The sequence below is a fragment of the Oncorhynchus clarkii genome, chromosome 29 (assembly GCF_045791955.1).
Source record: "Oncorhynchus clarkii lewisi isolate Uvic-CL-2024 chromosome 29, UVic_Ocla_1.0, whole genome shotgun sequence".
Classification (NCBI taxonomy): Eukaryota; Metazoa; Chordata; class Actinopteri; order Salmoniformes; family Salmonidae; genus Oncorhynchus; species Oncorhynchus clarkii.
Window position 1 is genome coordinate 33,618,653 of NC_092175.1, and position 23,744 is coordinate 33,642,396.

Below are 23,744 nucleotides of genomic sequence, written 5' to 3' on the forward strand. Positions count from 1 at the left end.
TTGGGTGTCACACACAGAGGCCACAGTGCTGAGCTATGATGGAAGCATGTACCTGAAGGTGACACTGCCAGTCAGCATGCACACGGAGGCCGAGGACGTGGCGTTACGCTTTATGTCCCAGAGGGCCTTTGGGCTGCTGTTGGCCACCACCTCCCAGGACTCAGCTGACACCCTGCGTCTGGAGCTGGAAGCGGGCCGGGTCAAACTCACCGTCAACCTGGGTAATGCTAACAACACTAACTCTCACGGCTTCTCAGTGAGAGTGATGTAATGAGAGAGGTCTTGTTCTACTTACTCTTCTCTCTATCATACACATAATCTATGTACATCTCTCTATCTCCTCTGTGTTTTCTCTATCATACACATCATCTATGTACATCTCTCTATCTCCTCTGTGTTTTCTCTATCATACACATCATCTATGTACATCTCTCTATCTCCTCTGTGTTCTCTCTATCATACACATCATCTATGTACATCAAATCAAATCAAATGTATTTATATAGCCCTTCGTACATCAGCTGATATCTCAAAGTGCTGTACAGAAACCCAGCCTAAAACCCCAAACAGCAAGCAATGCAGGTGTAGAAGCACGGTGGCTAGGAAAAACTCCATAGAAAGGCCAAAACCTAGGAAGAAACCTAGAGAGGAACCAGGCTATGTGGGGTGGCCAGTCCTCTTCTGGCTGTGCCGGGTGGAGATTATAACAGAACATGGCCAAGATGTTCAAATGTTCATAAATGACCAGCATGGTCCAATAATAATAAGGCAGAACAGTTGAAACTGGAGCAGCAGCACGGCCAGGTGGACTGGGGACAGCAAGGAGTCATCGTGTCAGGTAGTCCTGAGGCATGGTACAAGGGCTCAGGTCCTCCGAGAGAGAGAAAGAAAGAGAGAATTAGAGAGAGCACACTTAAATTCGCACAGGACACCGAATAGGACAGGAGAAGTACTCCAGATATAACAAACTGACCCTAGCCCCCGACACATAAACTACTGCAGCATAAATACTGGAGGCTGAGACAGGAGGGGTCAGGAGACACTGTGGCCCCATCCGAGGACACCCCCGGACAGGGCCAAACAGGAAGGATATAACCCCACCCACTTTGCCAAAGCACAGACCCCACACCACTAGAGGGATATCTTCAACCACCAACTTAACATCCTGAGACAAGGCTGAGTATAGCCCACAAAGATCTCCGCCACGGCACAACCCAACTCATACACATCATCTATGTACATCTCTCTATCTCCTCTGTGTTCTCTCTATCATACACAACGTCTATGTATATCTCTCTATCTCCTCTGTGTTTTCTCTATCATACACAACGTCTATGTACATCTCTCTATCTCCTCTGTGTTCTCTCTCTCTCTCTCTCTCCCCCCCTGTCTCTCTCCCGCTCCTCCTCCCTCTCTCTCTCTCTCTCCCTCTCCTCCTCCCTCTCTCTCCCCTGTCTCTCTCTCTCTCCCCTGTCTCTCTCCCTCTCCTCCTCCCTCTATCTCTCTCTCCCCTGTCTCTCTCCCTCTCCTCCTCATCTCTCTCTTTCTCCCCTGTCTCTCTCCCTCTCCTCCTCCATCTCTCTCTCTCTCCCCTGTCTCTCTCCCTCTCCTCCTCCATCTCTCTCTCTCTCCCCTGTCTCTCTCCCTCTCCTCCTCCCTCTCTCTCTCTCTCCCTCTCCTCCTCCCTCTCTCTCTCTCCCCTGTCTCTCTCTCTCTCCCCTGTCTCTCTCCCTCTCCTCCTCCCTCTATCTCTCTCTCCCCTGTCTCTCTCCCTCTCCTCCTCATCTCTCTCTTTCTCCCCTGTCTCTCTCCCTCTCCTCCCCCATCTCTCTCTCTCCCCTGTCTCTCTCCCTCTCCTCCTCCATCTCTCTCTCTCCCCTGTCTCTCTCCCTCTCCTCCTCCCTCTCTCTCTCTCTCCCTCTCCTCCTCCCTCTCTCTCTCTCTCTCTCCCCTGTCTCTCTCTCTCTCCCCTGTCTCTCTCCCTCTCCTCCTCCCTCTCTCTCTCTCTCCCCTGTCTCTCTCCCTCTCCTCCTCCCTCTCTCTCTCTCCACTGTCTCTCTCCCCTGTCTCTCTCCCTCTCCTCCCTCTCCCCTGTCTCTCTCCCCTGTCTCTCTCTGTCTCCTCCTCCATCTCTCTCTCTCCCCTGTCTCTCTCCCTCTCCTCCTCCCTCTCTCTCTCTCCCCTGTCTCTCTCCCTCTCCTCCTCCCTCTCTCTCTCTCTCCCCTGTCTCTCTCTCTCTCCCCTGTCTCTCTCCCTCTCCTCCTCCCTCTCTCTCTCTCTCCCCTGTCTCTCTCCCTCTCCTCCTCCCTCTCTCTCTCTCTCCCCTGTCTCTCTCCCTCTCCTCCCTCTCCATCTCTCTCCCCTGTCTCTCTCCCCTGTCTCTCTCCCTCTCCTCCCTCTCCCTCTCTCTCCCCTGTCTCGCTCCCTCTCCTCCTCCCTCTATCTCTCTGACCCATGCCCAGGTCAGTCGCTAGCTGGTCCATCCCCCAACCCTTTCAGCCCTTCAACGGCCCGTGTGTCTGCAGTCCTAGGAACAGACAGTCAGAGAGGCCAGCTCACTTAAAAACATACAGTACTGTACCATCAGTACCGGTCAAGAGTTTGGACACACCTAGTCATTCCATTTTTAATTAAAAAAAAAACAACTATTTTCTACCTTGTAGAATAATAGTGTAGACGTCAAAACTATGAAATAACACATATGAAATGATGTAGTAACCAAAAAAGTGGCAAAAAGTGTTAAACAAATCCAATTCTATTTTATATTTTACATTCTTCAAATATACTTTGATTTGTTTAACACTGTTTTGGTTACTACATGATTCCATATGTGTTATTTCATAGTTTTGATGTCTTCAATATTATTCTACAATGTAGAAAAACCCTTGAATGAGTAGGTGTTCTAAAACTTTTGACTGGTACTGTACATTGTCATGGTGTACAACATGCCCAGTACGTCTGTAGGTAGTGAGTCTGGTTCTTGGCTGTTTGTATCCACTGCTCTGTGATGGTTGACAGCTCCAGAGCACACCTCAGCCACACTAGCATAGTAGTACATACTGTAGCCTTCATTGCAGGTTATGGTAAGCCATAATTACTATGTAGCTATTCTGTTATTCAGAGAGCAGAATGGTGAGGAGAGATGTACTAGTTTGCCATAGCGGGAAGTAGGGGTGCTGAGGGTGCTGCAGCACCCCCTGATATTTTGTTTTTAAATAATAATATATATATATATTATTTCCACCAAATTTGTGCACTAGGCCTTTATTACTGTATGAGTGGGGAAAAACCCTTGTCAGCAGAGTGGAGAAAACTACTTCTCACTCCTTCAGTGTGGCTGTGACTATGCAAACCAGCCCTTTCCTTAGTCTATACTATGTTTGAAAGTGTGTGTGTGTGTGTGTGTGTGTGTGTGTGTGTGTGTGTGTGTGTGTGTGTGTGTGTGTGTGTGTATATATAAACAGAAATATCACATTTACATACTGTACCAGTCAGAAGTTTGGACACGCCTACTCATTCAAGGGGTTTTCTCTATTTTTACTAGTTTCTACATTGTAGAATAATATTGAAGACATCAAAACTATGAAATAACACATATGGAATCACGTAGTCACCAAAAAAGTGTTAAACAAATCAAAATAGAGTAGCCACCCTTTGCCACCCTTTGCCTTGATGACTGCTTTGCACACTCTTGGCATTCTCTTAACCAGCTTCAACTAGAATGTTTTTCCAACAGTCTTGAATGAGTTTCCACATATGCTGAGCACGGCCCGACTCCCGAACCATCTCAATTGGGTTGAGGTCGGGTGATTGTGGAGGCCAGGTCATCTGATATAGCACTCCATCACTCTCCTTCTTGGTAAAATAGTCCTTACACAGCCTGGAGGTGTGCTGGGTCTTTGCCCTGTTGAAAACAAATGATAGTCCCACTAAGCGCAAACCAGATGGGATGGCGTATCGCTGCAGAATGCTGTGGTAGCCATGCTGGTTAAGTGTGTTTGAATTCTAAATAACTCACTGACAGTGTCACCAGCAATGCACACCCACACCATCATGCCTACTCCTCCATGCTTCACAGTCGGAACCATACATGCAGAGGTCATCTGTTCACCTCCTCTGTCTCACAAAGACATGGCGGTTGGAACCAAGCAGACCAAAGGACAGATTTCCACCGGTCTAATGTCCATTGCTCGTGTTTCTTGGCCCAAACAAGTCTCTTATTATTATTGGTGTCCTTTAGTAGTGGTTTCTTTGCAGCAATTCGATCATGAAGGCCTGATTCACACAGTCTCTGAAATCCTTGAATGAGTAGGTGTCCAAACTTTTGACTGGTACTGTAAGTATTCAGACCTTTTACTCAGTACTTCGTACTTTGGCAGCGATTACAGCCTCAAGTATTTTGGGGTATGATGCTACAAACTTGACACACCACTTTTGGGGAGTTTGTCCCATTATTCTCTTCAGATTATCAGATAAGTCCTATCATGTTGGATGGGGAGCATCTCAGGACAGCTATTTTCAGTTCTTTCAGAGATTCAAGTTCAAGTCCGGGCTCTGGCTGGGCCACTCAGGGACATTCAGAGACTTGTCCCAAAGCCACTCCTGCGTTGTCTTGGCTGTGTGCTAAGGGTCGTTGTCCTGTTGGAAGGTGAACCTTCACCCCAGTCTGAGGTCCTGAGCACTCTGGAGCAGGTCTTCATCAAGTATGTCTCTGTACTTTGCTCCGTTCATCTTTCCTTCGATCCTGACTGGTCTCCCATTCCCTGCCGCTGAAAAACATCCCACAGTATGATGCTGCCACCACCATGCTTCACCGTAGGGATGGCCTTAGAGGCCAAAGAGTTCAATCTTGGTTTCATCAGAGCAAAGAATCTTTATTCTCATGGTCTGAGAATCCTTTAGGGGCCTTTTGGCAAACTCCAAGCAGACTGTCATGTGCTTTTTACTGAGGAGTGGCTTCCGTCTGGCCACTCTACCATAAAGGCCTGATTGGTGGAGTGCTGCAGAGATGGTTGTCCTTGTGGAAGATTCTCCCATCTTCACAGAGGAACTCTAGAGCTCTGTCAGAGTGACCATAGAGTTCTTGATCATCTCCCTGACCAAGGCTCTTCTCCCCCGATTGCTTAGTTTGGCCGTGCGGCCAGCTCTAGGAAGTCTTGGTGGTTCCAAACTTCTTCCATTTAAGAATGATGGAGGCCACTGTGTTCTTGGGGACTTTCGATGCTGCATAAATGTTTTGGTACAATCCTGTCTCGAGCTCTACGGACAATTCCTTTGACTTCATGGCTTGGTTTTTGTTCTGAATTGTATTGTCAACTGTGGGACCTTATACAGACATGTGTGCCTTTCTAAATTATGTCCAATCATTTGAATTTACCACAGGTGGACTCCAATGAAATTGTAGAAACATCTCAAGGTTGATCAATGGAAACAGGGTGCACCTGAGCTCAATTTAAAGTCTCATAGCAAAGGGTCTGAATACTTATGTAAATAAAGTATTTCAGTTTTTTATTTTTAATACATTTGCAAACATTTATAAAAACCTGTTTTCACTTTGCCATTATGGGGTATTATGTGTAGATTGATGAAGTGGAATCCATTTCAGAATAAGGCTGTAATGTGGAAAGGGGAAGGGGTCTGAATACTTTCCTAAGGCACTGCACATTACTGGTTCTCCTGAGTGTAACATTACCTCCCTCAGCTCGTATGTTAGTGGGTGCTGAATGGTGGCTATGGTGAGGAAAAGGCTGGTTTTGACTCTGGAGCTTGTCCCCGGATGGTGGTCTCTGTCTAAAGAAACTGCAGAATGTACCTTGAAGGATGTGACATTTTTACTTTATCTTCTTATATATATCATTTTTTTTTATCTCACCATCTCTCTCTCTCTCACCAGATTGTATCAGGATAGACTGTAACCTCAGTAAGTTACTCCTATCATGTTTAACTCTACTTCCGAACAACTGTATTCTATACCTCACTGTCTGTTTTACTTTTAATGCTTTTAAATGAATTTAACATTAGCCATATCAAATGTTTATCCCCATGAAGTACAACAATCACATGGTTGTCTTGAAAATGTAAGGGACTGTAAAGAAAGTATCAAATACTGTATAAAGCTGAACATCCTTTGGTAAACTCATCCTCTAAGCAACACATTTCAGAATAACAAAATGATCCCTTGTTCTTTACAACAGAAAAAGACCATCTGTTTATGGGTACTCAGTGCTTTTCATAGAGAAGACAGTGGCAGTAGCTCCCAGTCCCTGCTACTAACTTCCAGCAGTAATATACTTTACCACCAGATGGCAATATACCATTGGGCTTTCAGGGAGAGGGGGGGGGGGGGGGGTGACCTATTTGAACTGTTGTCCTTACAATTGACTTTTTCAAATCAATTTATTAGGATTCAAGGAAAGATGTAACTACTTAGTTTTTTATGTTGGTCAGTACAGGTATAAACCTTCTTTACTACGGGCCAGAAGATCTGTTCTACATCTACTTTCCTTCAATAATTTTATACAGGTGAGACCGTGACAACAGATTGTGTACAGAGTAAATGTTTTACCTTAAATAGCAACCTTAAGTATGTTGCTGCATAATTGTCCTATGAATTTAGATGGATTGAAGTTTAATGGCAGTAAAATAAAATAAAATCTTAAATGACTTTAAACAGACAAAATTTGCCAGTAGTTTAACTAAATTATAGTCAATTAGAGCCCTCGACCATCTGGGAGAGCCTCTCTTTAGGCCAAAACTTGTTGTGCATTTTAAACATGCGGTGAATTGACCACTTACAAGCGCCATTTTAACATATAATTGGAGTAATGCTAGGAGGTAAGCATAGAGAGGAACCGGCACAATTTACAAAACAGGAGGGGGAAAAAATGTATTGGTGGATGTTGCCCAATGTAGGCCCAAAGCGGAGATTATCTGTTGTATACAGTAGAGGCAGTGGTAACAGTCATAAATAAGAAACACCACAGGTACCTGACTAGGTCGTAATGGCTCCCACCTTTTCCCCACACCATGTTGTCTCAGGCTGATTGCCTCAGCCAGTGTATAGAGGGGTATATACTCTGCCGCAGGGTATTCTGGTGGGGAGGTGTCCATGGTCCTGATTTGCTCACCAAGGTGCACAGCGTCTGCAACCTACAACATACTAGTATCACAAACATGTTTACAGTAGCATATAGTAAACCTTATTTTTAAGGTGAATAGAGATCTTATATTTCAGAAGGAGAACAGTCATCGAGAGCAATGCAGTTACAGTAGGTACATAACACAAGGAGAATAGTCATCGAGAGCAATGCAGTTACAGTAGGTACATAACACAAGGAGAATAGTCATCGAGAGCAATGCAGTTACAGTAGGTACATAACACAAGGAGAATAGTCATCGAGAGCAATGCGGTTACAGTAGAATCCACAACAAGTGGGACACAATCATGAAGTGGAACGACATTTATTGGATATTTCAAACTTTTTTAACAAATCAAAAACTGAAAAATTGGGCGTGCAAAATTATTCAGCCCCTTTACTTTCAGTGCAGCAAACTCTCTCCAGAAGTTCAGTGAGGATCTCTGAATGATCCAATGTTGACCTAAATTACTAATGATGATAAATACAATCCACCTGTGTGTAATCAAGTTTCCGTATAAATGCACCTGCACTGTGATAGTCTCAGAGGTCCGTCAAAAGCGCAGAGAGCATCATGAAGAACAAGGAACACACCAGGCAGGTCCGAGATACTGTTGTGAAGAAGTTTAAAGCCGGATTTGGATACAAAAAGATTTCCCAAGCTTTAAACATCCCAAGGAGCACTGTGCAAGCGATAATATTGAAATGGAAGGAGTATCAGACCACTGCAAATCTACCAAGACCTGGCCGTCCCTCTAAACTTTCAGCTCATACAAGGAGAAGACTGATCAGAGATGCAGCCAAGAGGCCCATGATCACTCTGGATGAACTGCAGAGATCTACAGCTGAGGTGGGAGACTCTGTCCATAGGACAACAATCAGTCTTATATTGCACAAATCTGGCCTTTATGGAAGAGTGGCAAGAAGAAAGCCATTTCTTAAAGATATCCATAAAAAGTGTCGTTTAAAGTTTGCCACAAGACACCTGGGAGACACACCAAACATGTGGAAAAAGGTGCTCTGGTCAGATGAAACCAAAATTGAACTTTTTGGCAACAATGCAAAACGTTATGTTTGGCGTAAAAGCAACACAGCTGAACACACCATCCCCACTGTCAAACATGGTGGTGGCAGCATCATGGTTTGGGCCTGCTTTTCTTCAGCAGGGACAGGGAAGATGGTTAAAATTGATGGGAAGATGGATGGAGCCAAATACAGGACCATTCTGGAAGAAAACCTGATGGAGTCTGCAAAAGACCTGAGACTGGGACGGAGATTTGTCTTCCAACAAGACAATGATCCAAAACATAAAGCAAAATCTACAATGGAATGGTTCAAAAATAAACATATCCTGGTGTTAGAATGGCCAAGTCAAAGTCCAGACCTGAATCCAATCGAGAATCTGTGGAAAGAACTGAAAACTGCTGTTCACAAATGCTCTCCATCCAACCTCACTGAGCTCGAGCTGTTTTGCAGGAGGAATTTGCAGGAGGAATGGGAAAAAATTTCAGTCTCTCGATGTGCAAAACTGATAGAGACATACCCCAAGCGACTTACAGCTGTAATCGCAGCAAAAGGTGGCGCTACAAAGTATTAACTTAAGGGGGCTGAATAATTTTGCACGCCCAATTTTTCAGTTTTTGATTTATTAAAAAAGTTTGAAATATCCAATAAATGTCGTTCCACTTCATGATTGTGTCCCACTTGTTGTTGATTCTACACAAAAAAAATACAGTTTTATATCTTTATGTTTGAAGCCTGAAATGTGGCAAAAGGTCGCAAAGTTCAAGGGGGCCGAATACTTTCGCAAGGCACTGTACTTTCATCTAAAAAGGATACATTTGTTTTACAAAATTAGCATTTTTTTATTTGCATCAATAGCTTGCATGTTCAAAGTCTCAACTCAGTCTCAACTATGCCTGCAGTATATCAAGACAGAATCATCCTCACAATGCTGCACAGGGACATGTCATGTTCTTTAATGTAGAGAATAACTATGTTCATTCATTTCCCTTTAATAATCAGCATTTTAAAAACAAATTAATCTAAACTGTGCCTTATTCAAAGTCTGGTGTAAATTGTGTGTTTATGTCAATGGGATTTTTGTGTGAAAAGTTTAGATATAATTGTGCATCTGTGTGAAAGGGGTCATGTGTTTCACGGTCTTTAGGGCATGTTCAATGCAGAAGGCAAACTTAAATGTGCCAAAGCTGGTGTTGGTTTACTAATAGGTGATACAAAATTAAAGTTGCCCAAAATATTTTTTAAATGTTTTTTACAAACAAAACACTGAAAGGATATCAAACCTATGCAGCTATCCCTGCCAAAAGACACAGCTGGGGTCTACCAGGCTCTGACCAGCCTCCCATTCAAACACTAGCAAATAAGAGCAACAATTACAGACAGGTATATAGGATCTCCTCCATGGACACACCTCGGAGCATACCCATGTGGCCCACAATCTAGGCGGACAAATCTAATTTCACTCAGTAAAAAAGATAGAAACACCATAATATAGCATTCTCAACAGCTATTAACCATGTCTTAACCTCTTAAATCTATAGGGGCGCTATTTCATTATTGGATAAAAAACGTTCCCGTTTTAAGCGCAATATTTTGTCACGAAAAGATGCTCGACTATGCATATTATTGACCGTTTTGGAAAGAAAACACTCTGAAGTTTCAGAATCTGCAAAGATATTGTCTGTGAGTGCCCCAGAACTCATTCTACAGGCGAAACCAAGATGAAACGTCAAACAGGAAATGAGCAGAATTTCTGAAGCTCTGTTTTCTAATGTCTCCTTATATGGCTGTGAATGCGACAGGAATAAATTTCTCTCAGTAAAAAAGATAGAAACACCATAATATAGCATTCTCAACAGCTATTAACCATGTCTTAAGCATGGTTAATAGTTCATCAATGGAAGATAAACATAATTTCAACATATAGTGCCAGTCAAAAGTTTGGACACATCTACTCATTCAAGGGTTTTTCTTTATTTTTACTATTTTCTACGTTGTGAATAATAGTGAAGACATCAAAACTATGAAATAACACATATGGAATCATCTATTATTCAGAGAGCAGAATGGTGAGGAGAGATGTACTAGTTTTCCATAGTGGGAAGTAGGGGTGCTGAGGGTGCTGCAGCACCCCCTGATATTTTGTTTTTAAATAATAATATATATATATATTATTTCACCAAATTTGTGCACTAGGCCTTTATTACTGTATGAGTGGGGAAAAACCCTTGTCAGCAGAGTGGAGAAAACTACTTCTCACTCCTTCAGTGTGGCTGTGACTATGCAAACCAGCCCTTTCCTTAGTCTATACTATGTTTGAAAATGTGTGTATATGTATGTATATATGTATGTATACAGAAATATCACATTTACATACCGTACCAGTCAGACGTTTGAATACATCTACTCATTCAAGGGTTTTTCTTTATTTTTACTATTTTCTCAATTGTAGAATAATAGTGAAGACATCAAAACTATGAAATAGCAGATATGGAATCATGTAGTAACCAAAAAAGTGTTAAACAAATCAAAATATATTTTAGATTTTAGATTCTTCAAAGTAGCCACCCTTTGCCTTGATGACAGCTTTGCACGCTCTTGGCATTCTCTCAACCAGCTTCCCCTGGAATGCTTTTCCAACCGTCTTGAATGAGTTTCCACATATGCTGAGCACTTGTTGGCTGCTTTTCCTTCACTCTGCGGTCCGACTCCCAAACCATCTCAATTGGGTTGAGGTCAGGTGATTGTGGAGGCCAGGTCATCTGAAGCAGCACTCCATCACTATCCTTCTTAGTCAAAATAGCCCTTACACAACCTGGAGGTGTGTTGTGTCATTGTCCTGTTGAAAACAAATGATAGTCCCACTAAGCGCAGACCAGATGGGATGGCATATCGCTGCAGAATGCTGTGGTAGCCATGCTGGTTAAGTGTGCCTTGAGTCCTCGAATCAACTTTGTTCAATTATATGCACAAGCCTAACTCCAAACCAAAACACAACTGGAGGGAGTGGAGCGCACACTGCATGAGCCTTCAAATAATTGCACATATTTGCGCGCACCCTAGGAAGCACAGCAGAACACAGGACCAACCAGTAATCACCGCAACACCAAGACCAAAAAAACAACGGTATCAAAATGAAATGGAATGAAATGACATGAAGCAATTACATTTCTACCCGATAAGTTTATGCTAATGTTAGCTCCTAAACATTGCATCCACTCAGACGATCAAACAGCAGATCAATTACAGGAAATAACCACAGAAACAATGTTTGCTTGATAAACAACTCCCCATAAAAGCGAATAAACTAAAATCATGTAACGTAATATTAAACTGTGCTGTGAATCAGACCTGGCTTCAAATACACGAGTATGTGATATCTAAATACTTATTTTTCTGTGTATTGGAATATTTTCAAATGATGTGAATCATTGGAACTATTTAAAAGTATTTTTACAAGTATTTCCTAAAAATAGCATACTTTTTGAAAGTATTATCAAATACTATTTTCAAATACCTGGGTTAAATTCATGTGAGTGTATTTGAGTCAGTGTAATTTTGTATTTTCAAATACATGCTAATACTTTCCAAGTGTTTTTCCAAATACAGTACATTCCGATATTGTATTTTTTTTAATATATATCTGAATACTTACTTTGAAATGTATGTGAAAGCAATTTAGATATTTTAAATAGTATTTGATAGTATAAATAGTATTTGAGATATTGGTCTATATTAGAAAAACAACAATGAGAAATACTTGACTTAGGCTACAAGTGTGTTGGGAATGGAGGGGATAGGTCGCAATCTCCAGCTAGGGTGTGTAGACATAAAAAGCACTTCACTTCACTGTGGATATCTAGTGATTTCTGTGCTTTCTGACACACCAGAATTCTTACTGTTCAGCAAATTACTATACAGCCCTTGCATCACTTGCTTGCGAACTTCTCTAAAATGTGTATGTGCTTGATCCTGGCAGAAATGCTCTCTGAACCACGGAGTAGGTGTTTGGGCGGAGGCTCCATTATTAGATGGCAGAGGAGCCCTCATCGGAGACCAGACCAACACTGCTTTAACACAGTTCACTTCAGATGAATAGTCCCATCTCCTCCGCTCTGTAAATATTTGTCTGTACCTCCCTCCAACTGCTCAGTAAAGTAGACTGTTGTGTTGATTTAGTAGGTGAACGTGGGTTTTGTAGGACATAAACCCACAGTCAATAAAGAGGAACATGACCGGGTTCCATACTAAGATCTGAAGGTTATTTGGGAATAATAGACATGCTGATATAATGGTCTGAAAAGAGACTGACAGTATATTGTTGTTTTACAATTGTAACAAGGTTTCATATTGGAAAAGCACCGCTCTGCCCCATGCCTCACCGTTTCTAAGATTAGATGTCATTGTTGGATACTGTAATCAAACATGTCAATAGTACTTAAAGCTGAATTGTATGTTATAAGATGACAATGTACCGGTTGTAGGGACTTTAGTAGTCTAATAATTGGTTATAATTGGTGACTTAATGAATTAATTTGCCTGTTATTCTAAATTAATAACATTTCATAAGGGCACCAGTAATTGTTTTTATTCAAAGGGAACAATTTTCTTGAACATCTAATTAGTAGTTTAGCCTACATTCATAGTCTTGTATCAACAATTTGAAAGGAAATGTAAAGTCTTTAATTGTATTAAAGCCAGCATTTGTCAAAACAAGAGAATCAAATTTCTTTATAAAGACAGAATTTATTATTATCCTAAGAAACACACAATTAAAATAAACACAAAGATTATGGTTGATAAAGCAATGCCGAATTGTCAAGGATGAAACACAGAGAATGCTGTCATATTTACTGAGTCACTGGTCAGGTCCTCTCTTTCTCTTTGTCTCTCCTTGACCCGCGTTGGTACCTATTCAAGAGCTTTATTGGCATGGGAAACATGTGTTAACATTGCCAAAGCAAGTGAGGTGGATAATATACAAAAGTGATATAAACAACAAAAATGAACAGTAAACATTACACATACAGAAGTTTCAAAAGAATAAAGCCATTTCAAATGTCATATTATTTATATATACAGTGTTGTAACGACCTCTATTGGAGAAGTCAACTTTGTGTTGCAGCACATGGTGTGAAGGTGTCCAAAATGCCACTCTCGTGGGCCATTCGTTTTTCACAAAGGTGTAGGTCTGTCCATTTTTCTTCAGTCCCTGTCAGGGTTCCATGTTTTTCCGTGAGTTCTGTTTCAGTCCAAGACTGACAACTCTTTGTCATGCCTTCTCTCCTCTCACCCTCCTGCAAGACAATTCTCGTTCTCCTCCAAGTTGATCCAAGTCGTCATTTCAAATGTATTTAAGAGTAGGGATAAAAATCAATACTTTATCATTTGCCTGTGCATTAAGAATGTTTTTCTGAGAGGGAGTTGGGTGTTTTCCTGCCCAACATCATGGGATGTTGAACCAAGGAAACCTTTGTTAGACACACAACATGACCTCGTTCGTGTCTCCTGACAGGTCAGAGTTCAACCTTTTCCTTCGAGCTGGTGTGACTGCTTCTTTTTGTTTGTACATCGTTCTTAGGTCAGCCATCACGCAAGAGCAGGAAGACATAACCACTTCCTGAAAGGTTTATGACTCATTATATATGAAGGTTGGGCAAAAGGGGTCTGTGGGTGTGAACATGGAGAGAGAAATCCCCCTGCCTCATGACAGTCACACTAATGTGTTCCTGTGACACCCAGAGTTACAACACAGTGTTATGTGCCATAGCTACTGTGTCAGATAACTTTGTAGTTGGTCTAGAATGTTGCCCCCTGCCGAGACACTTGCTCTGCTGTAAAACGCCAGAAGCCAGTGGCCTCTCTCTCCCAGAGGAGGAAATAGTGAAGTACTTGGAAACCAATTCATATCATCAGCTGCAGCGTCCCAGTAGCAGCGTCCCAGTAGCAGCGTCCCAGTAGCAGCCAGCCAGTGTCCTCTCTCTGTTATTGTCATACACCCTGATCTCAATTAGACAGATAAACCCCTGGAGGCCGTCTGGCTTAGGCATGGCCAATTAGCTTTCCTAGCCATGTCAGAACTCCTTTGAATTGCTGTGTCGGCCTGTTGCATAGCCAATAATCGGGGTTGACTGTGCTGCAGTGGCAAAGCTTCCGCATTGTGACCTATTTTCAAATCAAACCTTGAGAGCTGGGGGAAAAAGCAGAGGATTTAGCAGAAATCCTGGAGCTATAAAACTCTATCCACCGGCCAAGCCTCTGGATACTACACATGTTGTTAGCTGGTTGTCTAAAGAGTTGATATACCATTTCATATAGAGGAGACGGGATTTGAGTCATATACCAGTGGATATTAATTAAACATTTCAAATCAAATCAAATTTTATTGGTCACATACACATGGTTAGCAGATGTTATTGCGAGTGTAGCGAAATGCATGTGCTTCTAATTTCGACAGCGCAGCAATATCTAACAAGTAATATCCAAAAATTCCACAACAAATACCTAATACACACAAATCTAAGTAAAGGAATGGAATAAGAATATATAAATATATGGATGAGCAATGACAGAGCGGCATAGGCTAAGATGCAATAGATAGTATAGAATACAGTATATACAGTGAGGCAAAAAAGTATTTAGTCAGCCACCAATTGTGCAAGTTCTCCCACTTAAAAATATGAGAGAGGCCTGTAATTTTCATCATAGGTACACTTCAACTATGACAGACAAAATGAGAAGAAAACATCCAGAAAATCACATTGTAGGATTTTTAATGAATTTATTTGCAAATTATGGTGGAAAATAAGTATTTGGTCAATAACAAAAGTTTATCTCAATACTTTGTTATATACCATTTGTTGGCAATGACAGAGGTCAAACATTTTCTGTAAGTCTTCACAAGGTTTTCACACACTGTTGCTGGTATTTTGGCCCATTCCTCCATGCAGATCTCCTCTAGAGCAGTGATGTCTTGGGGCTGTTGCTGGGCAACATGGACTTTCAACTTTCTCCAAAGATTTTCTATGGGGTTGAGATCTGGAGACTGGCTAGGCCACTCCAGGACCTTGAAATGCTTCTTACGAAGCCACTCCTTCGTTGCCCGGGCGGTGTGTTTGGGATCATTGTCATGCTGAAAGACTCAGCCACGTTTCATCTTCAATGACCTTGCTGATGGTAGGCTTTGTTACTTTGGTCCCAGCTCTCTGCAGGTCATTTGCTCACCATTCTTGTGATCATTTTGACCCCACGGGGTGAGATCTTGCGTGGAGCCCCAGATCGAGGGAGATTACTAGTGGTCTTGTATGTTTTCCATTTCCTAATAATTGCTCCCACAGTTGATTTCTTCAAACCAAGCTGCTTACCTATTGCAGATTCAGTCTTCCAGGCCTGGTGCAGGTCTACAATTTTGTTTCTGGTGTCCTTTGACAGCTCTTTGGTCTTGGCCGTAGTGGAGTTTGGAGTGTGACTGTTTGAGGTTGTGGACAGGTGTCTTTTATACTGATAACAAGTTCAAACAGGTGCCATTAATACAGGTAACGAGTGGAGGACAGAGGAGCCTCTTAAAGAAGAAGTTACAGGTCTGTGAAACCCAGAAATCTTGCTTGTTTGTAAGTGACCAAATACTTATTTTCCACCATAATTTGCAAATAAATTCATAAAAAATCCTACAATGTGATTTACTGGATTTTTTTCTCTCATTTTGTCTGTCATAGTTGATGTGTACCTATGATGAAAATTACAGGCCTCTCTCATCTTTTTAAGTGGGAGAACTTGCACAATTGGTGGCTGACTAAATACTTTTTTGCCCAACTGTAAATGATTTGGCAAAATAAATGAAACAGTTCAATATTGGAATATTGGAGTAAGATATGATGATGAAATGCTAAGTATCCTTTTATATGCAGATTATATTATTTTGATGGCAGAAACTGAACAAGACCTGCAGAACATGTTATTGTGTGCAGTCAATTGGTGTAAAAGATGGAGACTCATTACAGGCCTCTCTCATCTTTTTAAGTAGGGGGACTTGCACAATTGGTGGCTGACTAAATACTTTTTTGCCCCACTGTACATATGAGATGAATAATGCAAGATATGTAAACATTATTAAAGTGGCATTATTAAAGTGGCCAACGATTTAAAGTCTGTATGTAGGCAGCAGCCTCTCTGTGCTAGTTATGGCTGTTTAACAGTCTGATGGCCTTGAGATAGAAGCTGTTTTTCAGTCTCTCGGTCCCAGCTTTTGATGCACCTATACCAACCTCGCCTGCTGGATGATAGCGGGGTGAACAGGCAGTAGCTCGGGTGGTTGTTGTCCTTGATGATCTTTTTGGCCTTCCTGTGACGTCGGCTGCTGTAGGTGTCCTGGAGGGCAGGTAGTTTGCCCCCGGTGATATGTTGTGCAGACCTCACCACCCTCTGGAGAGCTTTGCGGTTGTGGGTGTTGCAGTTGCCGTACCAGGCGGTAATACAGCCAACAAGATGCACTCAATTGTGCACCTGTAAAAGTTTGTGAGGGTTTTAGGTGACAAGACAAATTTCTTCAGCCTCCTGAGGTTGAAGAGGCGCTGTTACGCCTTCTTCACCACACTGTCTGTGTGTGTGGACCATTTCAGTTTGTCAGTGATGTGTACGCTGAGGAACTTTACTTTTCACCTTCTCCACTGCTGTCCCGTCGATCTGGATAGGGGGGTGCTCCCTCTGCTGTTTCCTGAAGTCCACGATCATCTCCTTTGTTTTGTTGATGTTGTGTGAGAGGTTATTTTCCTGACACCACATTCCGAGAGCCCTCATCTCCTCCCTGTAGGCTGTCTTGTCATTGTTGGTAATCAAGCCTTCTATTGTTGTGTTGTCTGCAAACTTGATGATTGAGTTGGAGTTGTGTATGGCCACGCAGTCGTGGGTGAACAGGGAGTAGTAGAGGGGGCTAAGCCCCAGTGTTGAGGATCCTACCTTCACCACCTGGGGGCGGCCCAGTTGGAAGTCCAGGACCCAGTTGCACAGGGCGGGGTTGAGAGCCAGGGCCTCAAGCTTAATGATGAGCTTCGAGGGTACAATGGTGTTGAATGCTCAGCTATAGTCAATGAACAGCATTCTTACATAGGTATTCCTCTTGTCCAGATGGGATAGGTCAGTGTGCAGTGTGATGGCAATTGCTTTGTCTGTGAACCTATTGGGGTGGTAAGCAAATTTAAGTGGGACTAGTGACAGGTAAGGTGGAGGTGATATGATCCTTGACTAGTTTCTCAAAGCACTTCATGATGACAGAAGTGAGTGCTACGGGGCGATAGTCGTTTAGTTCAGTTACCTTTGCATTCTTGGTTACAGGAACAATGGTGGCCATCTTGAAGCATGTGGGGACAGCAGACTGGGATAGGGAGAAATTGAATATGTTCATAAACACACCAGCCAGCTGGTCTGTGCATGCTCTGGGGACGCGGCTAGAGATGCCGTCAGGGCCGGCAGCCTTGTGAGGGTTAACACGTTTAAATGTCTTACTCACATTGGACACGGAGAAGGAGAGCCCACAGTCCTTGGTAGCGGGCTGTGTCTGTGGCACTGTATTATCCTCAAAACAGGCAAAGAAAGTGTTTAATTTGTCTGGAAGCAAGACGTCGGTGTTTGTGACGTGGCTGGTTTTCCTTTTTTGGCACTTGTGATGAGTACAGTACAGTTGTGTTTACACAAACATTGACAGAGCTCTTACATTCTGAACTGCGTTTCTTATTTGAGATTTCATAGGTTACAGGAATTTCTCTTTGACAACATCGGTAAGGATTGTGCAAGTAAGCGTAGGAGAGAGAGGTTGTGTAGTTTTTCTTTACATACAGTACTGCCCTCACTGAAGGGCATTTCCAGGTTGCAGGTGTTTGTGTGCTTATGAGTGATATAGTATGTTAATGTGTTCTAACCAGGAAGTGTCTTTTATTCGGGGATCTCTTGGAAAGAGGGATATGCTTTATTACTGTGCTCTGCGGGTGACTTCCTCCTTACCTTTCCTCAGGTAAAGGCCCAGAGATGCTGTTAGCGGGACAGAAGCTGAACGACAATGAGTGGCACTCAGTGAAGGTGGTACGTCTTGGGAAGAACCTGCAGCTCTCTGTGGACAATGTGACTGTGGAAGGTAGGAGGGGAGAGCAGACTCAAACCATGAGATGAAGGGAAACTGTGATCCTCATAGTAATACACTAAATACCAAAAACATTTCACGTTCAGTTTGTGATCCTCTGTAGCTCAGGCGGTAGAGCATGGTGCTCCACTGTAAGTCGCTTTAGATAGAAGTGTCTGTTAAATATATATATTATGCCGATCATCATGTATTTACTCTACCCCAGGCCATATGGCCGGTGCCCACACCCGCCTGGAGTTCCACAACATTGAGACTGGCATCATGACAGAGAGACGATTCATCTCTGTGGTGCCAACCAACTTCATAGGGCACCTGCAGGCCCTCTCCTTCAATGGCGTGCCCTACCTGGACCAGTGTAAGAACGGAGACATCTCCTACTGCGAACTCAACGCCCGCTTCGGCATGCGCCGCATCGTGGCTGACCCTGTGACCTTCCACAGCCGGGCCAGCTACCTAGCCTTCTCTACCCTGCAGGCCTACGCCTCCATGCACCTCTTCTTCCAGTTCAAGACCACCTCCCCCGACGGCCTGCTCCTCTTCAACTCTGGAGACGGCAGTGACTTCATCATGGTGGAGCTGGTCAAAGGGTGAGTGGTGTGTTGGGGTAGAGACGGCAGTGACTTCATAATGGTGGAGCTGGTCAAAGGGTGAGTGGTGTGTTGGGGTAGAGACGGCAGTGACTTCATCATGGTGGAGCTGGTCAAAGGGTGAGTGGTGTGTTGGGGTAAAGACGGCAGTGACTTCATCATGGTGGAGCTGGTCAAAGGGTGAGTGGTGTGTTGGGGTAGAGACGGCAGTGACTTCATCATGGTGGAACCTGGTCAAAGGGTGAGTGGTGTGTTGGGGTAAAGACGGCAGTGACTTCATCATGGTGGAGCTGGTCAAAGGGTGAGTGGTGTGTTGGGGTAAAGACGGCAGTGACTTCATCATGGTGGAACCTGGTCAAAGGGTGAGTGGTGTGTTGGGGTAGAGACGGCAGTGACTTCATCATGGTGGAGCTGGTCAAAGGGTGAGTGGTGTGTTGGGGTAAAGACGGCAGTGACTTCATCATGGTGGAACCTGGTCAAAGGGTGAGTGGTGTGTTGGGGTAAAGACGGCAGTGACTTCATCATGGTGGAGCTGGTCAAAGGGTGAGTGGTGTGTTGGGGTAGAGACGGCAGTGACTTCATCATGGTGGAACCTGGTCAAAGGGTGAGTGGTGTGTTGGGGTAGAGACGGCAGTGACTTCATCATGGTGGAGCTGGTCAAAGGGTGAGTGGTGTGTTGGGGTAGAGACGGCAGTGACTTCATCATGGTGGAGCTGGTCAAAGGGTGAGTGGTGTGTTGGGGTAGAGACGGCAGTGACTTCCTCATGGTGGAGCTGGTCAAAGGGTGAGTGGTGTGTTGGGGTAGAGACGGCAGTGACTTCATCATGGTGGAGCTGGTCAAAGGGTGAGTGGTGTGTTGGGGTAGAGACGGCAGTGACTTCATCATGGTGGAACCTGGTCAAAGGGTGAGTGGTGTGTTGGGGTAGAGACGGCAGTGACTTCATCATGGTGGAACCTGGTCAAAGGGTGAGTGGTGTGTTGGGGTAAAGACGGCAGTGACTTCATCATGGTGGAACCTGGTCAAAGGGTGAGTGGTGTGTTGGGGTAAAGACGGCAGTGACTTCATCATGGTGGAGCTGGTCAAAGGGTGAGTGGTGTGTTGGGGTAAAGACGGCAGTGACTTCATCATGGTGGAACCTGGTCAAAGGGTGAGTGGTGTGTTGGGGTAGAGACGGCAGTGACTTCATCATGGTGGAGCTGGTCAAAGGGTGAGTGGTGTGTTGGGGTAAAGACGGCAGTGACTTCATCATGGTGGAGCTGGTCAAAGGGTGAGTGGTGTGTTGGGGTAGAGACGGCAGTGACTTCATCATGGTGGAACCTGGTCAAAGGGTGAGTGGTGTGTTGGGGTAAAGACGGCAGTGACTTCATCATGGTGGAGCTGGTCAAAGGGTGAGTGGTGTGTTGGGGTAAAGACGGCAGTGACTTCATCATGGTGGAGCTGGTCAAAGGGTGAGTGGTGTGTTGGGGTAGAGACGGCAGTGACTTCATCATGGTGGAGCTGGTCAAAGGGTGAGTGGTGTGTTGGGGTAGAGACGGCAGTGACTTCATCATGGTGGAGCTGGTCAAAGGGTGAGTGGTGTGTTGGGGTAGAGACGGCAGTGACTTCATCATGGTGGAGCTGGTCAAAGGGTGAGTGGTGTGTTGGGGTAGAGACGGCAGTGACTTCATCATGGTGGAGCTGGTCAAAGGGTGAGTGGTGTGTTGGGGTAAAGACGGCAGTGACTTCATCATGGTGGAGCTGGTCAAAGGGTGAGTGGTGTGTTGGGGTAAAGACGGCAGTGACTTCATCATGGTGGAGCTGGTCAAAGGGTGAGTGGTGTGTTGGGGTAGAGACGGCAGTGACTTCATCATGGTGGAGCTGGTCAAAGGGTGAGTGGTGTGTTGGGGTAAAGACGGCAGTGACTTCATCATGGTGGAGCTGGTCAAAGGGTGAGTGGTGTGTTGGGGTAAAGACGGCAGTGACTTCATCATGGTGGAACCTGTTCAAAGGGTGAGTGGTGTGTTGGGGTAGAGACGGCAGTGACTTCATCATGGTGGAGCTGGTCAAAGGGTGAGTGGTGTGTTGGGGTAGAGACGGCAGTGACTTCATCATGGTGGAGCTGGTCAAAGGGTGAGTGGTGTGTTGGGGTAAAGACGGCAGTGACTTCATCATGGTGGAGCTGGTCAAAGGGTGAGTGGTGTGTTGGGGTAGAGACGGCAGTGACTTCATCATGGTGGAGCTGGTCAAAGGGTGAGTGGTGTGTTGGGGTAAAGACGGCAGTGACTTCATCATGGTGGAGCTGGTCAAAGGGTGAGTGGTGTGTTGGGGTAAAGACGGCAGTGACTTCATCATGGTGGAACCTGTTCAAAGGGTGAGTGGTGTGTTGGGGTAGAGACGGCAGTGACTTCATCATGGTGGAGCTGGTCAAAGGGTGAGTGGTGTGTTGGGGTAAAGACGGCAGTGACTTCATCATGGTGGAGCTGGTCAAAGGGTGAGTGGTGTGTTGGGGTAAAGACGGCAGTGACTTCATCATGGTGGAACCTGGTCAAAGGGTGAGTGGTGTGTTGGGGTAAAGACGGCAGTGACTTCATCATGGTGGAACCTGTTCAAAGGGTGAGTGGTGTGTTGGGGTAGAGACGGCAGTGACTTCATCATGGTGGAGCTGGTCAAAGGGTGAGTGGTGTGTTGGGGTAGAGACGGCAGTGACTTCATCATGGTGGAGCTGGTCAAAGGGTGAGTGGTGTGTTGGGGTAAAGACGGCAGTGACTTCATCATGGTGGAACCTGGTCAAAGGGTGAGTGGTGTGTTGGGGTAAAGACGGCAGTGACTTCATCATGGTGGAGCTGGTCAAAGGGTGAGTGGTGTGTTGGGGTAAAGACGGCAGTGACTTCATCATGGTGGAGCTGGTCAAAGGGTGAGTGGTGTGTTGGGGTAGAGACGGCAGTGACTTCATCATGGTGGAGCTGGTCAAAGGGTGAGTGGTGTGTTGGGGTAGAGACGGCAGTGACTTCATCATGGTGGAGCTGGTCAAAGGGTGAGTGGTGTGTTGGGGTGACCAGGAAGGGGTAAAGCTCCACCTCATATTCCAATGGGTTGGATTATTATCATTTTTTAAAGATTGTGTTCAACCTATTTTGCAACATATTTTGTTAGGTTCTGTAACCGTGCAGAGTGTGTATGGGATAGATGGATAATAGCACAGCTGCCTACCACTGTTCCCCTGTTCTCTTGCTCAACAAGTTATTTGATGTTATTTGGAATACTTTGATTCTGTCAGCCGGAGCCATATAAAGGAATGTATTCAGAATGTTTTAGTGAAACGAGACGGATAGAGCGAGTAAGAGTGAAAGAGCGAACAATAATCCCACAGATGTTTAACCGCGGTCCAGTTTTGCCCAGAAATACTGTCACACAGTAAACAATTAGTCAGCAGGAGTTATTCTAAGCTGTGGAGCCTTTAGGCAGCGGCACACAGCAATACTGGATCCATGGGCTGAAGAGAGAACTGTCATATCTCTCAGTGCTGCTGGTACTACACTTTCTCTGATGATGTTTCTGTTAATATTATCAATATGCATTGAATCTGCATTTCAAAAGGACAGGATGTTGCAATATCAATTGTAGATGTCCTTTACATTTTAATATTTACCTAGATACAGTATCTTTTAGTCATTGTGTAAATTGACTTGTGCACAATGTAATGTTGTGTTGTAGGTACATCCATTATGTGTTTGACCTGGGTAACGGACCGTCACTCATGAAGGGCAACTCTGAGAAGCCTCTCAACGACAATCAGTGGCACAACGTGGTGGTGTCCCGGGATGACAACAACGTGCACATCCTCAAGACCGACTCCCGCACCGTCACCCAGCACTACAACGGAGCCCGTAACCTGGACCTCAAAGGTATGGTATACGCTACCACTCCTCAAAACTGGCTCCAGCCATGGTACTCCTGCTGGGTGTACAGTGCATTCGGAAAGTATTCAGACCCATTGACTTTTTCCACATTTTGTTAGGTTACAGCCTTATTCTAACATTGATTGAATAGTTTTTTCCCTCCTCTATCTACACACAATACCCCATAATGACAAAGCAAAAACAGTTTTTTAGAAAATGTTGCAATTTTTTTATTTTTTATTATAATAATCACATTTATTTATGTATACAGACCAATTACTCACTACTTTGTTGAAGCACCTTTGGCAGAGATTATAGCCTCAAGTCTTCTTGGGTATGATGCTACAAGCTTGGCACACCTGTATTTGGGGAGTTTCTCCCATTCTTCCCTGCGGATCCTCTCAAGCTCTGTCAGGTTGGATGGGGAGTGTTTCTGCACAGCTATTTTCTGGTATCTACAGAGATGCTCGATCGGGTTAAAGTCCGGACTCTGACTGGTCCTCTCAAGGATGTTGAGACTTGTCCCGAAGCCACTCCTGCATTGTCTTGGTTGTGTGCTTACTTTCGTTGTCCAGTTGGAAGGTGAACCTTCGCCCCAGTCTGAGGTGCTGAGCTCTCTGGATCAGGTTTTCATCAAGGATATCTCTCTGTACTTTGCTCCGTTCAGCTTTGCCTCGACCCTGACTAGTATCCCAGTCCCTGACGCTGAAAAACATCCCCACAGCATGATGCTACCACCACCATGCTTCACCGTAGGGATGATGCCAGGTTTCCTCCAGACGTAATGCTTGGCATTCAGGCCAAAGAGTTCAATCTTGGTTTCATCAGACCAGAGAATCTTGTTTCTCATGGTCTGAGAGTCTTTAAGTGCCTTTTGGCAAACTCTAAGCAGGCGGTCATGTGCATTTTACTGAGGAGTGGCTTCAGTTTGGTCACTCTACCATGAAGGTCAAATTTGTGGAGTGCTGCGGAGATGGTTGTCCTTCT

General features: G+C 44.3%; 1 protein-coding gene across 3 annotated transcripts in view; it reads left to right on the forward strand.

Annotated features, from left to right (window-relative positions):
• The window catches only part of LOC139388292 (neurexin 2a), a 284,104-nt gene that overhangs the window by 88,735 nt on the left and 171,625 nt on the right, over positions 1–23,744 (forward strand). For all 3 annotated transcript variants that reach the window (XM_071134879.1, XM_071134880.1, XM_071134881.1), the window contains 5 exons: positions 18–221; positions 5,894–5,920; positions 18,166–18,285; positions 18,497–18,878; positions 22,573–22,763. In XM_071134879.1, the coding sequence (XP_070990980.1) occupies positions 18–221; positions 5,894–5,920; positions 18,166–18,285; positions 18,497–18,878; positions 22,573–22,763 (924 nt within the window). The remainder of the gene's footprint in view (positions 1–17; positions 222–5,893; positions 5,921–18,165; positions 18,286–18,496; positions 18,879–22,572; positions 22,764–23,744) is intronic.